Source organism: Porites lutea, chromosome 1 (genome assembly GCF_958299795.1).
Source record: "Porites lutea chromosome 1, jaPorLute2.1, whole genome shotgun sequence".
In the NCBI taxonomy this organism is placed as follows: Eukaryota; Metazoa; Cnidaria; class Anthozoa; order Scleractinia; family Poritidae; genus Porites; species Porites lutea.
In genome coordinates, this window is record NC_133201.1 from 51677557 (window position 1) to 51695711 (window position 18155).

Genomic DNA, 18155 nt, shown 5'->3' on the forward strand with positions numbered 1-18155 from the left:
TGTGGAACTCAAGTAAGTAACTGAAGCGCACCAGGTCAAAATATATTAAGTTAAGACTAAAAGGATCAAACAAACCTGTAAATTTCTCGTGATCAAATTAAATTTATCGTCTGCGGAAACCGGGCCATTCGCATTGGAAGCCATATTTCCTGTGTAGAGTCCACGAACAAGGTTAAGCCTGCTCAAGCAAAGATCAACACCGCCTGTAGTCAACTGTCCAAATTTGTTCAAAAGAAGCCTTGAGATCAATAGCCTCTGTAGCATAGAAACTACAACAAGAGACTATGTCGAGTTTTTCCTCTACTTTTGCCAGTCTTTAGCCGGTTTTGGCACGTGTAAATTTCTTCTCACGCAATATCCAAGCAATACATATTTAGCAACCTGGCCTTATTTTGGGCTGTATTGAACCTGGGCAGAAGCATATAACCCCCTTCGCTCCCCCGATCGGGGTTATATGCTTCTGACCTGGGGGTCTGTCGTTTTGGACCCATGCATCAATCATGCATCAAACGAAGAAAAGGTAAATAAAAAAAAAAAGTAATAAAATAAATAAATAACCCTTACGATTTCACTTTCAAGGATGCCAACCAAAAAAAGGCGAACCGCAGACATATTTCCGGTCGGAGGGAGAGAGCGAGGACCGGAAATCCGTCTGCTGTTTGCAGGCTACAGGATAATCGGCTCCTGGTAGCATTCCTTATATGTTTCCCCTTGTACCCCTCCTCTTTCCAGATCCTTACTCTTTATGTATAGTTTCTTTGAATCTCTTTAGGGATGTCTCATTTCTGTCGCTTATATTCAACTTCGACCATAAGTAGGGTCTGAAAAACCTATGTGAGAGTTTTCTGTACGTAACAGATTTTACTCTTGAGAAAATGTACCAGTTGTTTCGCAGACATTTTCAGTACTCGTGGTTTAACATGTCGTACCTTGTTTCCTTATTGGGTTTAATTTCTTTCAGTGCTGGAGGAGCTTCATGCCGTTAAATTACTTTTTTTAAATCTTAATGTATTGGATCTATGCCAGGCACTTACAGCTACGACGCCCTCGTGGTAGCTGCACTATATATTCTTTTGTTACGTCACACACACCAGATCCGCCGATGTGGTCAGCAATGGATTGGAGCGAAAGTCAGGGTCGGCCAGGGTTTTTGGGTATACGGTATATTGCAGCTTAAATACGGGTATTCGGTATATCACTTTCTTTGAATTTCAGGTATAAAGTATATCTGGGTATAATTTTGGGTATATTTGGATGAGTTTTGGGTATATTTGGGTATTTTGGCGAATTTTTTTCGGGTATACTGGTATACCACTTCCCCCCCTGGCCGACCCTGGAAAGTAATTTACCTGGAGACTTCATTAACGGTCTAGTTGAAAAAGGTACTAAAAGTCTCTACCTGCAGCGCATTCATTTGTCAAGGAGTAAACACAAGGGGGCTTTCCTGGCCTTCTGAACCAGTACCATTCCCTGGTCCCACCTAGAAAGTCTCGCCTTCGGCACTCCTTGAGGGCGAATTTCTCGTCCATATTGAATTCCACTCAATTATGTCCACCTACTTGCTTGAAGGCTGGACCCAGCTGGCTCAAAATGCCTAGAGCCCGTGTTTGTGTCTTCTAATGACTGTTAGCTGTTGGTAGCTATATCTAGGTATTGCAGCTCCTAGCCTATGCCCAAATAGTTAACTGGCCCACCTCATGCCTGCTGGGGGTTTTAATTTACCACATTCTGTTCACTAGAAACTTGAAATATATATTTTTTAAACTGTTTTATTTCCTCAGTAAAAGCTCCATGTAACCTAGTTGCCCGTAAACAGCAATTTCGAAACCAACAACATTAAATAATTTTTACTCATTTATTTACAAGTACAAATGAAAAATGCATGAAATGTCTTTTCAATTCCTTGTTATCATCTTGGCTGAAAGCTACTCGGAGGCTTGTAACTCTCCCAGCATTCTAACATGGAGTGTCTGTGTTTCAAAGAATCATAACGGCTTTTTACTTTGATGATACGTGGCCGTATAAGGTCTGTGTCTGTGCCTAACTCGTGCTTCAGTTCCTTCAGACCATCTGTTCCTAAGTCAAAGTGCATCAAGAAGTATCTAAAGAAAATAAATATGGACAAGAACATATTAAGGTTTTCCTATATCAAGATAATGATAAGAATTCAATAATAATAGAAACTTTATTGTGTTTTTGAATATACAATTGTAAATCTCGCTACGTATAGGTAATTTACAAATGCAGCTTGAGATTGGATTATTCAAAACAGAAAAGAAAGAAAGAAAAAAGAAAAGAAAAGAAAAAAAAACCCAACTGCATTAAGTCTGGGCTATCCCAATTCCTATTTCTACAACAAAAGATGTAATATGTTGCTCTAACAAAGGCTATATTTATCATTAAACGATAAGAAAATTTTTCTTGATTATATAAAGTTGCTGCGTTTTATCAATGCCAATGTTATTCATCATGTCTAAGAACATGGAGCATTCATCGGAGAAAACGCCAAGAGAGCTCAAAGAGAGATTTACAAATTTCACACATCTGTAATTTCTACTCATTTCTTTGATCAAGTTCAGATATTTTTCTTTTTTACGCACTGCATTGTTATTAAGGTTAGACTCGAAACCAACTGTTAATTCTAGAACATATAGGCACTTGTAATTATAGTGACAGTAATAATAATATCTTGCTGCAGCAAGCATTTCTACATAAGTTTTTTCAGCAGAACATTGAAAACAAGAGCACTTTTATCACGCTACGAACTCACACGGAAACACTTGCTACACAGGCCAAGATAGTAACTATGCAGAGGCTATAGTCAAGGAAAGTGAAGTATCAACCTCATTCCCAGGATTTTCTCTTCTTCTTGGGAATCAGGGTAGGTGGAATGCCTGTGCATAACATGCTACATGTAATGAAAACATAACCCTTTCAATCCTAACAGTGGCCAAAGATAAATTCAATAAAGAATTCTAATTTTTTTGTGTAAAATCCTAAGAAATGAATAATAGTATGAAAAAGTTCAGCCAGGGTGGTTTAATTTTATCATAATTTAAAAGTTGTACTACACTGCTGATAATATATTCACAGCGGAACCTTGATATAATGAAGGGTCAAGGGACTGACCAAATATGCTTCCTTTAAGTAGGTTTCATTATATCAAGGTTCTTTTCCACATTACTATGCCTTGGGCTAGGAATATTGTTTGTCATACCAAGGAGTTTGTTATATCAGGCAGGTGCGGATCCGAAACTGGTTTCTGCCGTTTATATGGAAATTGGTCAAATTTTACTTAATGAATATATTTTTAATAATAAAAATACTTTCCATGATGAAATCTTGCTTCATATCTGGCCTTGATGAAATGATCCGCTGATTTGCAAGGAGAAAGGAACTGGCCAATAACTGGTCTGAATGACTCAGAAACCCAAGAAAGGGGACTTATCTTAGATCCACGCCTGTCAGGAGCCCATTACCTGGAGTATACATCTCTTATACTTGGCCCATGCAACCGCGTTTTCACAGATCAGTTTATTTTTAGCATCATTTTGGAGTACTTTTCTTATTAAAATGGAAGCACCTTTTCATATTTGTGCCCATCAACAGTACGAAAACACCTACACCAAAAAGAAAGAGCCAGTACTCACGTCTGTCAAAACATCAGAAATACTTGTTTTAGTCTCCAGTCTTTTGTATGCTCTGCTGGATCCAATTTGAGAACCAGCAATGTTTTTTAAATTTTTCTCAGACAGACCAAGTTGCGACGTCCAGCACATTTCCTTCAACAAACAACATAATAGATTTAAGCTGGATTTTATATAACAAGACGTCGATTGTTGCAACTTTCTTCTTTCAACGGACGACCACCGCATTTGAACTTTTTTTTTATAGAACGTACCAACACTTCAGATATCTTGTTTTAGAAAAACAAAAGCTAAAAATACGTGCATCGTGGCCAGACTTATTCGACAGCTAGTCATTCACAGTTGCGTTATTTTTGCATACATAATTAGTAGGTGGGATGATGAAAACAATGGTTTCCTGGCAGGCGTTACCTACCCTCCATCCTTGTGCGCGCCGGCCCTAACACTACCTTTCCCTTCCCCTCCAAACGCCTGCCATGCAGGCTAGCGCACAAGGGAGATGCTCACTCCAGGTTATGGGGGCCTAGTTATATACATGTAAAGGTTTTAAAATTAAATTGAGGTTCCACTTTAACTTAATAATTTCTTTTAAAGTGGTAATTTTATTAATGGCTACCAACACACCTGCCATGTGTATGCCACTCAGTATGTGCTCTCATTCTGTGGGGAAGCTCCTGCTCTCCTAGGTTTTCCATTTTTCTTACTACTCCCCCTTTGTCCATAATAGATAGAGCTGTCCGACGAAGAACAGAGGCAAATCCCTCCTGTCAAAAAAGCTCAACATTTAAGTCTTGAAAAAGCCCCTTTAATCCTTTAAGCCCCAACATCCATATACAGTTTCTCACATTACCATTAAGAAATAAATCAGACAATTTTATAAAGGATGAAAATATAGTCAGTCATTCAAACAGCTTAAGCTCTGCATGTTCAAAAAATTTGTCATCTGATCAAACAGCTCAAGCTATTCTGTTCAAAAAAAATTCAGCTTATTCCCACAGCACAGGCTTGAAATCAAAAGCTCTTTGGGTCTTTGTTGTTGCTTTCCAAAGTCTGACAAGTACATGTACATTTACACGCTTTTGCTTTGAGAAGACTTGAAATGGCTGTCAACCCCTCATGACTTCAAATATTGAGAACTGATAGGGAAGTAATGATAGATGATGTCATAATGCATGACACATGATGGTGCAAAAAATGCTGATTGACTCCGATTGTCATAAATTTGTGATGACACAAAACACGCGAAAACGGTGTTGCCTTCGTGTCATTTGACCCAATTTTGGTTTACTTCCCACCAATCACACTGTTATATTACAAGGGCATAATGGAGTTTGTAAGGAAATGTTCAATGTTAACACTAACTACTAACAGTTGACACTACAGCTGCCCCCACTCTGTATGTTGTCGGTCAACTGTATTCTTGGTCGTTGTGTAGCTCTTTGAAATATACCAATTCATAATGAAGATTTTCACATATATTCCATACAATACTAGGTGAGATGAAAACAGGAAACGCAAGGTTCCATGCACTGATTCAGTTCGATTTACACAGAAGAAGTTGGAATTTTTTTTTACTATTTCTCTTTCAGTTATTGCATACAGTTCGTTTTATTAGCTGGAAAGTAAGCCTTAGAAATTAACAAGGTTTGATCAATTCATGCTCGCGTGTTTTCTAGTCATTTTTTAAACTATTAACAATACTTTTAAAAAAACTTAATAGAAGGACATCTGTGAGCAGGGAATAAGTCAGCACAGAATTTAATTGTCGGCGACTCTCTGTAATATTCCACAGTTCTGCTAGTGATAAGCTAGCCATTGATTCACTCATCTTGCTTGTTTGTGTCTTATTCCCCCAAAGAGGGAAAGAGTGTCTGGGAAATTGTTTCCAACAAAAGATAATGTGAATGATACTCGTGTCTGGCAAACTCTCCAGGTGTTCATATATACATACTCAGTTACACACACCTTATAACTTCATCTGCACTTAACAAGCATCTTTTTGTCCATAACTCTCAAAACAGCTGCTTCACAGAATGTCACTGATAACATGCTACCTCAAAAAAGTATGACTGTACAATAACGCACTGTTGCAAAATCAACCTAAGTGGTCCCTTTGGGGATTTTCTGTTTTATGTCACCCTAACCACCTGTTACTTGTGGGCGTGAACAAGAGAAACATTATCAATACCCAGCAATTCTATGCAGCCCCTGATCAAGTAGCCTGCGAACAGCAGACGCATTTCTGGTCGTCGCTTTTCTCCCTCCGAAAAATAGCTATTTTTCGGAGGGAGAGAAGCGACGACCGGAAATGCGTCTGCTGTTCGCAGGCTACTGATCAAGCAAATGGGGAGTTTTTCTGGCATACTGACTGTATACTTCAACTCTAAGTATGTACATTTCTACATATACCCGCGAGCTACCAGGATGCCTCCTTGGGATTTCACCTTCCGGGCGAAAATCCCTGCAGGGGCAATTAAAATAGCTCAAACAACGCAAAACAGTTGAAATTTTAATGTCGGAAAGTCGAGTCCACTGAAGAAATCGTAAACTTCGGTGATTACCCGCAAGATTTCATATTCCTCTTCTTCTTGGTATTTTGGGTGGCCTTTTACGGGAGGCTCGACTATATGATCATACAGTACGAAAAGTCCTGCCCTCAACAGATGTGCCTCCCGAGAAACTCCTTGATCTTCTGAGTTTACCTCGGTGTAAGAACCTGTGAAGTTTTTCTTTGTTTTGCACCTTTTGTTTTCCTAGGTTTTATTGTGTTGACTTCTTTGGGTCCTTTACTTTACGTAACTCGTGAGTTTCACAGGTTCTTTCACCAAGGATGAGCCGATCCGATCTTCCTAGACAAGTTAAATTGGAAAGGGAAGCCACAGGGGCAGGGGAGACTCTGACGTTTGATGTAACGAGTACTTCTAGCTATAAAGTAATTGACGTTAACACCTTGATAGATTTAAAGGTAAGTGTAGACAGCTTCGAATTCTATCTGTAATTCTCACCTTCGATAAAATTCTTGTTATCAATGACAGCTCGTATTGTGGCATTTTAGCGGGTCCTGTGTACACAGCTTCCAGGCGCACTCTTCAAGGCGCGGATACCTAGCTACTACTTCATATAAGCACCCCTATGTGTCATCCACGTGCTTGAACAATCATCATGTCTGCCCAAGAGAGGTCGTTTTCTGGTAAAGTTGCCTTGATAACAGGTATTAGCTAATGCTTTTTGGTTGTACGTGAATATTATGTGGCTCCTTTTTTCTTCCTCTCTTTTTTAAGAGGGATCGTTTGTTATCAGAAAGTAGAAATTTCATGGGATTGGGGGACTTACCACCTTACCGCTATGTTTAAACATACGCGGGATGGGGTGGGGGATATAGGCTAAGGATTATTATTGAATTATGTTCCTTTATTCGAAAGATCATTTTTCAATCGTATGCTTTAACCATAGAACTTACTAATAAATATGTTTTAGGAGGAAGTTCTGGTATTGGCCGAGGTGCAGTTCTTTTGTTGTCTAAACTTGGTTGCAGTGTTGCTTTTGGAGGGAGAAACAAAACTGAACTTGATAATGTGGCAGCTAAATGCAAAGAAGCCAGAAGCGATGCTCAGGTAATTGACCTTTTTCCTCCCAAAAGGTGTCCAGTCATCAAATAAAAACACATTAACCATGGAAACATTCCAAACTGCCATAACAGAGGCTCCCTTAGGGTAAAATTCCAACAAGCCACATGGCCTTTAAACAGTGGTGTAAGGCAGACGAAATGTTGACAAGTAACATGAAGATGGTTTGAAGCTGCGACACTCGCAAATACAATGATAAAATACTGACATTGACGTGCCCTTCTTTTCAGTGCAGAAAATGCCGACCCCCTTTGAAATTCACACTAGGGATATTAGCGGAGCTCTCGCGCGCGAAGCGCGCAGCGGAGCACCATGGGTAAAAAAATGTGGTAAACTACCCATCCGAGAAAATTTGGTAATCATGTGACCGTACACGGACCGCCCGCCCGACCGTCCGTCCGCACCACAGACATACCAATATAAAATAATTCAATTAACAGGTATGGCAACCCTAATGCAACTCAAGGTTTTATTTGGAAAGAAATCGCATGGCCGCCCGGACTTTTAGAAAGAAAAAACAACAACAAAGTCGTGTCTTTTTCAACGTTATTTTTGATGTTTACACTCACGTGGATAACAGAGAAACTGAGCTAGAGCTAGTTTCTGAGAACAAAAGAGAAGAATTTTGTAGGAAGAAAAACATGAAAATTCAAAGCGGCTGTGGGACAATGAGAAATGCTAGTGGCCAGCAAGGTGAAACTGAGCGGTACTGAAAAATAAAAGCGAACATCAACACAGGAGACAAAATATTGGGTAAGAATTCCTCCATAAAAACAATGTGCAACTAGGAAGTTTGACGTTTAGTCCTACAAAACAGCGTTGTAGTTGTGCAAAACAACGGCAAAGAAGGACGAAAAGCGTGCTGCACGTGCAAATTTTGTTGTTTTGCTAATTAGAAAAAATGTGTGCTGCACGTGCAATTTGTTTTTTTGCTAATTAGAAAAAATGTGTGCTGCACGTGCAATTTGTTTTTTTGCTAATTAGATCTATTGATGCCATTTCCATTGGCCTCCCCGTTAGACGATTTAATTTTTTTTTGTTTACAAGTTTTATTAACCAGAGCTTCGCTTTTAGCCCTGGCTAAATCTATATATTATATGTATACACCCCACCAAAAAGGCTTCTGTACAAGTAGTTCTTAATGTAGTGAATTACACAGTCAACTCCCAATAATTCGAACCTTCTAGCAGGTGTTCTAGGGAAATCGATCCGCCACTTGTCTACACAAACTTACTTAGCCCTCGTTAAAATTCCCGTATCCTGCTATTTTATCCCTAGGATTCCGGCATCCCAACCCCATAAATATAGGAAATCCTACTCCCACTTGTCACTGAATTCCCTCTTCCCGCTCCTGTTTTTAGCTTGCATCCCAAGTATCACCACAAAAAATAGCTAAACCCTGCATCCCGTCAAACCAACTGTGGACCCTCAGTTATTGGGAGTTCGAGTTATACATGTATAGACATGTACTCAAAAAAATTCATTTGATTTATTTTAATTGGATTGATTTATTTTTTAAGTACTTAGATAATTCATTTGAATCCCCAGCCATAATACTTGAAACAAGATTACATCTTTAAGGAGTCTTTTGTGTTTTGTAATGGAAAGAGTGCTATGTTTTGTCAGGTTTTACCAGTGCAAGGTGATTTAGAAAAAGATGAAGATATAAAAGCACTTCTTGAGGCCACAATAAAACAGTTTGGAAAGCTGGATATTTTGGTAAGAACAATGTTGTTGCTATTGATGGTACAAACCCAGCCCTTTAAGCAACTTTCCTTTCAATGTTATAATTTTTGTATAAGCAACTTTACACAAAATATTCAACTGAATTTGATGTAATATATATTAACCATGTTATGTACATCATGGACACCACATATTAAACAGTCAAGAAAAAATAGTTGTCTGAAGATAGCCCCCAGGGGGGCGGAGTCACTGCAACCAGAGATTGTTAAGTTCCTAGTGGTTTCTGTACTTTCCACAAGAATCAGATCAGTGAACGTGCTCTGATATGGGACCTGTGGTTATTTTAAATTGTCCTTATTTAATCACCTAAACCCTATTTATCAAAATTTAAATTCTGACTCACTTGTTCCCCTCATGCATTTCCTTTAAAAGTGTTGGGGAAAAGTTAATTGTCTTGTGCAATCATGTCCTTAAGTTTCATCGCCAATCAGTTGTTTTCCTGCAAGGTTGTGCTCTAAAAAAAATTGAAGTGAGCCCAGTGCTCTGAACTTGTGAAATCCAGTGTGCCCAGCTTATGATTTCTATGAAAAACCTAAGATTTTCGAGTGGCCCAAGAACAAAAGTTAGGCGCCACGGGCCACCAGGCTCTGCTAGAGCACAGCCTTGTCCTGAAAAGGTTTGATACTGATCTGATTCTTAACCCTTTAATTAGGGCTTAAATAGTGAAGAAGGCTAGAAGTTCTAGCAGTTTGCGGATGTGAACCCAGGGGGGCATCCAGGATTTTTCTTAGGAGGGGGTGCGCCATGAAGGAATGGTGTAACTGACTGGTGACTTAAAGAAATTTTAATACAGAATACCAGTTGTATTAGAAAGCCGCAGGTCATCTAAGAGGGGCGGGAGGGGGGCGGGGTGCACACTCCCTGCACCCTCCCCCTAGTCAAGATCCGGCCCTGGAAACAAATAATGACAGTTTTTAATTTCACATCAGATGATATCCAAACACATCTTAGCAGCGTATGATATCTTCTGTTAATGTGTTGTGTGACCTTAATGTTTGGATGATTTATTTTTACATCTTTAGTTATATAATATGTGTGATCCGATTGGTCGAGAGGCGTGTTTGCATGAGAGTATGTAAACATGGTTGTGACATCAAGATGTTTTGCTTTTCGCACACTAATCACGAAAGCACAAATTTGAAAACGTTTTTTAGTTGAAAAGTCAACAAGTTTACTTTATTTACCCATTCCCTTGTTGGCTGAAACTTGGAAAATCATTAGAAACATGCTGTGTCAATTTGTTTTTGCTTAAGCTGACATTTTAAGTGAGAAAAATCCATATTTTGGAAAGCATATTTTTTGCAAAACAAGAACTGGTTATGCGAGCGAGACTTCGTGTACAAGACTTCGCGACTGGTAAGAATTTCTCTTTTAATCAGTGCCATAACAAAGAAAAAAGTAATAAAAGCAATAGAAATTTTTTTTCCTGTATTTGCATAGCCTGATTAAACTCTCGAGGGGTTGGGAGAATTCTCAACAGTTATGCAAACCCTTGACTTCATCTTGGGTTTGCATAACTGTCTCGAATTCTCCCAACTGCTCTCGTGTTTATATCCGGCTATGCAAACACTGAAAACGTTTTCTATTGCTTAAATATTTTCCGCTATATACTACAGGTTAATAATGCAGGTATCGTTGCTAAAGGAACTATTGAAACTACATCCTTGGAATCATTTGACAAAGTAATGCGGATAAATACAAGGTGATATGTACATCAAGTTAAATTCCTAAAGTAAACTAGTAAAGGGTGCATTGAAAAAAAGGTGTTTGTGTCCTTGTTGAATCCCAATGACAAAACTGAAATGAGATAGAAGGTTTTTTTTTTCAGGGGGAAGGGGTTGGTTATTCCTCAGTGCACATGGTAATTTAGCTGTTTGATGAGCCCTCTAACTGGAAAGAGTTTGTTAATGGTGATATTCAGGACCAAAAACTTTTAACCTCTGCTTGAACATAATTTGCTAGTCCCTAACCCTTTGTTGTATCAAGGTTACACTAGTGTAGCACTTGACCATTGCTGTAGCCTGCTGAGGTGATGTGGTTGTTGTAGGGAGGTTGAACTGAGAAGTATGAAGTTGTCAAATTGTGGAATGACTTTTTTGAGACAAAGAAAGTAGCCGAGTTGAAATAGTCAGAAAAGAGAATAGTATTTCAAGTGTTTCTGAGTTCACTTTGGTCGCGAAATATGTTTGTGGGAACTGGAAAACCATTTACAGTTCGGCTTTTACATAAATTTTTGGCATGAGTACTCCAATGTTTACAATATTAATATTGAACAAAGGTTGTAGATTCACGCAGGAATCGAGACGCAACAATTGAGAATCGAGTCTCGATTCTCGATTCTTACGAGTATCAACAATCGAGTGTACTTACTTTTGAACGGTGCTGTATCTTCCGATTCACAGGGCAGTTTTTTACCTGACATCCTTAGCTGTACCCTATCTGACAGAAACAAAAGGTAACACACACTATGTCATCAGAGATACTTAGATACTGACTCGGCTGCGTGAGAACATCTCATGAAACAAAGCTTAAACCATATACCTTATTGGTACTAATTTTCGCGATTTTCAAAAAGTGGGAACTTAATATTAAAATTTAGGATAAAATGGAACAAGCAATTTTTAACACACGGATTCTCTACCTCTAGACTTTTTACTCCATACATGTATGTGAGATCTTTGCACTTACATGTAATGTTCAGGTATATTACATGTTGCGTGTTTAAATTTGGCGAGGATTTTTATTCGCGCGTCATTAATTTCCGATTTTTTTACAATCGCGAAAATTGCGAAATTAAAGGCCGGGGAATGTAATTTTTAATAAGGTACTATACATACTATAGTAATATAGATGAACAGTCAGGGCATCTTTTGAAGACCTGCATTTTGGTGGCTTTTTTGGCTTGGCAATGATTGTAAAGAAAACAATAAAGATACTTTTAAATGCTCATGAAGTGCGAGGTCTTTGTTTGGTGACTTTTTTGGCTTTAGAATGGATAGTTAAGGATGCAATTTACGCTTTTCCTAGCTCCACATCCAAATTTGCAATCGTCATGTTAATTAAGCAGTTAGATGCTGGTATGCAGCTAGATTAAACTTTAGAAGAATTTTAAGTCAGACCTCATCCAGTGTTTTGTTATGTCAACCATACAAGTTGCACAACATCCAAAATGTTGAAGCATACTACCTGTACACTATATCTGCCAAAATAACACGCAGGCCTCAGCGTTTACAAAATTGGGCGCGTAAATGAGAAAACTTAGCCTTTTTTATTACTTCGTCAAGCAAAAATCTCCCAATTTTTGCAATTTACCAGAGCAAGTTCTCCTTTACTTGTTGGAACGTCCTAGATTGAACTTGCCTTGCAACGTTTTCGTTGCAGTATATAGTGATTGCAAAAATAGAACTTGCTTCTCATGTTTTCAGATCGTTAGTCAATTAATCACGACGGAGCTAAATGAAACATTACTTACATGTAGTGTGATGGTGTTCTCCAGTATCTAAAATCAGTTGTAAAATCTTAATGTATTTTACATATGCCAAAAACCAAGAAGCTAAATTCTCTCTCGCATTAAATTTCATTTCTCTAATTTTTAAAACCAATTCAATAATTATTATTAATATGTAATATATATTTTTTTGCTTTAGGGTGCGTTGTGAATGTTTCTAGTGTCAATGGCATGAGATCGGTAAGTTTACCATCGTAAATCAATGAAATATGTTACATTTTATGGTCATACGAAGTATTTTGATGTCTATAGTGTTTATTATCATAAACTTTCCGTAGGCTGGTTGTTTCTCTGTTATTTTAAACGCGAGGCTTAGGCTCATCAATCACATAAATTCAGTCTTGCTTCTCTTCTCGCGTCTTAATCCTTAACCCCCTAGGCTGTCTAACTATAGCCTGAGAAGACAGCGGAACTGATCACTGGTTTCTCCTCGAAATAACGTCTGATGATATGTCTCTGTAAAGGCCGATACAAACGAGAGATTTTGCTCCTGGAGCATGCTTCAGGGGCACGCTCCGGGAGCAAAGCTCCTCCGTGTGTATCAACGAGTTCATGGGTATACTTCATCCTCGGGAGCAGAATTTCCACCCCGCAAAATGCTCCACGATATTAAACCGGTTAAGTATTTGGCGGCAAGCTCCCAGGGCAAACTGAGCGAACTTGAAAACGCTCCCTCGTGTGTACTGACACGTGCAAAATGAGCCTGGAGCATGCTCCGGGAGCAAAACCCTCGTGTGTATCGGCCTTGAAGATTGGTTGGTCGTGCCCCAAGGCAAATTTGCCTTAACTAATCAGAAGCACTACCCAGATCTGGGTAGCGACGTGTCATTAGTATGAAATTTCTGCGGTCGTTCCTCACACGTCATTTCGCGGGGAAACCAGAGGTGACACCGGGAAGTGCTGGCTGTGTACACATTTGTCACTGATGGTTCTCCGTATTGTTTTGACAGTTTCCTGGCGTACTCGCCTACTGTATGTCGAAAAGTGCAGTTGATCAACTCACGAGATGTGCTGCTCTCGGTACGTAGGCCACTTTAGTGGAGTAACCAAAGCAAACTGTAATGTAAAAGTATTGAAATGCTCTTAAGCTCTAACAAGGATTAAAGAACTGTCTCTACTGGCCGGAACTGTATCGGATCGTTTTGCCAAGGTCAGTTCGCATGGACTTACGTCGATTCGGCCGATGGGATATTTTCGTTCTTTAAGCTTGAAAAAAGGATCAAGCGTAAACACAGGGACTATACATGTGAAATCCTACTCGTTTTGTAGAGTATCATATATCATCGGGCGAGTCGACTTGAGTTCGGGCGAAACGTCGTCGGGCGAATTGACTTTCGGGCGAAACGACCCTAATTCGCGGGCAATGCTTGGTTGATGTGGCTGTCTGAGTTTCATGTGCAAGGTACCTCTTAAACAAGAGAGATGATGTATCGTTTGTCTCTTGCTGTCTTTTTATATTAACCTATGGGTACCCTGTGTGAATTACTGTTTAACCCAAGAAAGCGATTATGAAAGTCAGGGTTCCATCCTGAAGGTTGATTTTGGCAGCCAGTTAATTTGCATTTATCATGTTGCAGAACTTGCGTCGAAACAGATCCGTGTTAACTCAGTCAAGTAAGTGAGAACAACAAAAATATTAAATAGTGCGCTAATTCATGTATACGCTCATCACGGGATCTACATGTAACCTGCGACGCCTGATCACAGGTTGCTACTTACGCGTGATCAAGTGTGCTTATCATTGAACGTCCTCTTCTCTTTAGCATTTTATCATCACGCTTCTTTAATCATCATTGTCATCGTCAGCGTTGTCGTCATCGTCATCGTCATCACCATTGTCATCGTTGTCGTCTTGCCTAGTCCCTGTACGGCGTTTTCCCGGTCTTTCTCGGTCAATTCAATTAGGTGACGTATCCGAGGCGAACGAGCAGGAAACGCCTAGACAAAAACAGAATGCGCATGCGTGTGTTGCTTTTTGAAATTCAAACCGTCGTGGATATTTGTGGGATCGACTTTTGCCGACCAGCTTTGAAGTCATCAGAATGTTGTTCATAATCCTGTGAAGATTGATTTCTGCTCCTCCAATCTCATCATTCCAGCTGAATTATCGGAGTTTGTTGCTCCTACCTGACTCTTGACCCATAGTTTTAACCGATCGTGCGAATTTTCAAAGTAAAAACGATACTTTAGTGACCCTCTTTGTAGTAAACTTAGAACGCACATCTTAAATAATTAGGAAAACCGAACATACTTTCAAATAAAATTCATTAAATTAGCTTCGTATTGAAAAGTGCCAAAAAACTGAACCTAAAAGTAAAAATCCTATTATATTCACCGACATTCGCAAAGTGATGCGTGTAACGCGAGAAGTTAAAAATTCAACTTGGATGTTGTAGTCTCAGGATCGTGTTTTGAGCTAACGGAGAAATTATTTCTAGAAAAACTTTATCAAAAAACTCATAAATTAATCCTTGAAAGCAATTCGCGCAACACAAACACGGCTCATGGATCCGTTCACGCAAGTAAAATCGGCTGAGCACATGGCAAAAATTATTCAACACAAATCTCAAATCAGGGCGCTCAAGCCGATCTCAAAATGTACAAAACGTCTAACATCAAATATTTACTAATACATAATTCTCTTTTTAAAAACGTTATTTTCTTGACTAAAGAGTACAAAATGTACCTGATAATTCTTCAAAAACTTCGCTGCTTGATTGCGTTTCAAAACAGGCCAAGCGCTCCGATGACGGACATTTTCTGAATTTCGAATTCCTCGAAGGACAATTTTGTAAAAAAAAGCCTCCCTTTGTCCAATAGAAGAAAACTAAGCATTATTTTGAACTTTTCCTTTCCATCTGCGTCTTTTAGCGGCGTATTTTTAACCTGGAAATGCAAATATCGTCTTGTAAACCAATGCCTCGACCAGTCTAGCCTGCAGTGCAGGCATTTTCTTTGAGCGCGCAATTTTACTCGCGAAAGCGCCATGTTGAAACTTCACGAAGAGAGGAGGAAATGGGGCGTGTCAAAGGGAGCGAGGAGGGGGCGGGGAAGGGCGGTGAGAGAGAAGAGAAAACGCCGTATTTTTTTCTCCCCTCCCCCTCTCCCTTTTTCCTTCTTTCGCCCACGCACCCACCGTAAGGGTTACTATTTCTACTCTCCCCAATCTTCCACTGTCATAAAATCAAAGATGGCGGCTACAACAACATTATGAACACGAACAAGGTTTTGCCCACCCAAAATACGCCTGCACTGCAGGCTACGAGCAGTCTCACTTTTGAAGATTTTTGTCTATGCCTCACATTTTCGCTTGGACCACGTGACCCGAAACGCTTTGGCCGCGCGGAATAATGAGGCCTAGGAACTAGGCAAGTTGTCGTCGTCGTCATCATCATCATCATCATTGTTATTGTCCTCGTCATCATCATCATCATCTTCCGCGTCGTGATGACCGTCGTTATCACCACTTTCCCAATTTTTCTCCTTTTTCCTTACTTTATTGAAGTTAGCGGATATGTTTAGGGGAATTTGACGTCCAAATGATGAAACGCGTTCCGATGAAACTGTAGATACCCAAAACCCCATGTCAAAGTAAGCTTTTTTTTCTTTTTAGTAGTAGTGATGTAAGACAACAATTAATTTTTCTTAAGGTTCTCTCTCGGAGATATCTCAAAACAAACATAAATAGATAACGTTTTTACGGCGGCAATATATTTGTTGTTCTCAGTTCCGTCTTTTTTGTTTAGCCCTGGAGTGATCACTACTGAAATACACAAACGTGGAGGCATGAACGAGGAAGAATATCAAAAGGTGTGTTGACCTCTCTTGAAAGCCTCATTGAGCGAGAAAATGCGAGAGCTAAAATATCAACTTAAGCGTTACCAAAGCCGTTTTCAATTTTGCCTGCCCTGACAACTAAACTTTGTCTGCTCTTAAACGTATGGTTTACCGCCCAGACTCGTTAGGAAAGCAATTTCGAGGACCGCTGATTTTCTTCAAGTGCGCTCCATGATCTTTGTATTACAGTCAAACCTTCATAATACGGATGCCTCTATATAATAGACGTGAGTTTTCTTAGTCCTACAGATGCAATACGTCTTCTGTTTTTGTGATAGAGCGATTTTCCTATGACCTTGAAAAATGGCCTCGGTAAGTGTTATTTGTTTTATCAGCCAATGGTTGAAAGATCAAAACATGGACTCTTCGTTTTCCCGCAAAGAAAACCCTAATATGGCTAATCGTCTGGCAGTATGACGTCAAAGCGAAGTATCGAAGTAGCGGGGACTTGCAAGACTTCTATACTCTCGTCGTTATATTGTTTTGTGTTTCGTTCCATTTAATAAATTTTAAAAGTATGAGGAGTAAATTTTGCAGTGGCAATGTATTAATTTATAGCAAGACGTACTGTAACGCTCTTTTCTGTAAGAATCTGTAGAAGCGTTTTTAAGGTCCTGAAGGCCGTTTCTTAGGCCCTCTTGAGTTGCTCTTATAAACATAGATCCATACTTGAAATAAACCAGACGGAATGTGATAACACCTTTGAGTCTTCCACGAATAATTTCCATTTAATATCTAGGATTTCGCTAAGAGTTACCATTTTTGCTTTAGTTTCTAGAACGATGTAAAGAAACTCACGCCCTGGGACGGCCGGGAAATGTGGAGGAAGTTGCAAGCGTGATCGCTTTTCTGGCGTCAAGTGATGCGTCATACATGACGGGTGCCTCGCTGCCTGTAGACGGGGGAAGACACGCTATGTGCCCAAGATAACCACATTGTTAATCATATCCAGTAGTAACCAGCAAGGATTACAAGCATAGAATTGCTGATAATTTTATTGAGTATCCTAGATAAATGTGAATTCCTTCACTAAACTCATTTTATTCTTTGCGTTAAGTTGTGTATGTGATTGTAAACAGAATAGATCAGACGTACAGGAATAACGTACAAAGCGCATATTACAATAAACGGGCATAAATGAAGCGAAGTACTTTGCGAAAGAAACATTTTTATGGCGGGCTAGCAAGTTCTTCGATAACAGAATGAGGTTTCTTTCTTTCTTGGAGCAAAGTAACGCTTGGTATTGGACCTTCCAAGGTGTTTACTGTCGCCAAATTATCTTCTTTCTACAATTTCGCCATAAAGCTTAATTGGGTGGTCAATTTCATTAATTTAACACAAGGAGAGCAATTAACAGCAATTTCAAAGTATTCGCCTGCATATAAAGTTTTTACAATATCAACGGCCAGGTTACAATAAGAAAATCATGAAAAGTTGTCGATCTACAGAATGTGTCAAGTGTCGAATTCCTGATCGACGGTCACTGAGTTAACTTTTCCATCGATTTTAATATATGTAGGAAAAGACACCTAAGAATTATCAGATTTCAAGGTCAGCTTACACTGAGGTTAAAAATGTCAAACTATGCAATATTCCTATTGGGGTAGGGTTGCCACGGAAGAACATTAAATCAGTTTCACACGGAATTCAAGAGAAGGTTGTCGTTTATTTGAAAACGTTCAAGTTGCTGTAAAACTAAACAAAGTAGTACAACTTATATAGTGATCTTTGAGTTACACAACCTTTACATTCTGATAAAATATTCGTTTGGCCTTAACTAATCTATGATTC

The 18155-nt window shown here is 39.2% G+C and overlaps 3 protein-coding genes across 5 annotated transcripts in view; 1 reads left to right on the forward strand and 2 right to left on the reverse strand.

Moving 5' to 3' along the window:
* LOC140921347 (tyrosine--tRNA ligase, cytoplasmic-like) overlaps positions 1-365 on the reverse strand; it is a 17792-nt gene extending 17427 nt beyond the window's left edge. Inside the window, exon 1 of the mRNA XM_073371347.1 lies at positions 76-365. Within this exon, the coding sequence (XP_073227448.1) occupies positions 76-264 (189 nt within the window). The 5' untranslated portion in view covers positions 265-365. The remainder of the gene's footprint in view (positions 1-75) is intronic.
* A 1467-nt stretch (positions 366-1832) lies between these two features.
* On the reverse strand, positions 1833-6746 carry LOC140921422 (small ribosomal subunit protein bS6m-like). The gene is made up of 3 exons (XM_073371417.1): positions 6653-6746; positions 4272-4411; positions 1833-2102 (listed from the first exon to the last, which is right to left on the reverse strand). The coding sequence occupies exons 1-3, from the start codon at positions 6695-6697 to the stop codon at positions 1910-1912; spliced, it is 378 nt and encodes a 125-aa protein (XP_073227518.1). The 5' UTR covers positions 6698-6746; the 3' UTR covers positions 1833-1909.
* LOC140921386 (3-oxoacyl-[acyl-carrier-protein] reductase FabG-like) overlaps positions 6723-18155 on the forward strand; it is a 57942-nt gene continuing 46509 nt past the window's right edge. The window contains exons 1-10 of one of the 3 annotated variants that reach the window (XM_073371389.1): positions 6723-6858; positions 7125-7261; positions 8900-8992; positions 10636-10721; positions 11422-11474; positions 12667-12707; positions 13478-13547; positions 14105-14141; positions 16274-16337; positions 17136-17398. In XM_073371389.1, the coding sequence (XP_073227490.1) occupies positions 6810-6858; positions 7125-7261; positions 8900-8992; positions 10636-10721; positions 11422-11474; positions 12667-12707; positions 13478-13547; positions 14105-14141; positions 16274-16337; positions 17136-17294 (789 nt within the window). In that variant the 5' untranslated portion in view covers positions 6723-6809 and the 3' untranslated portion in view covers positions 17295-17398. Of the gene's footprint in view, positions 6859-7124; positions 7262-8899; positions 8993-10635; positions 10722-11421; positions 11475-12666; positions 12708-13477; positions 13548-14104; positions 14142-16273; positions 16338-17135; positions 17399-18155 lie in introns of those variants that run through there. The other 2 variants (XM_073371394.1, XM_073371400.1) reach the window with 2 other exon arrangements.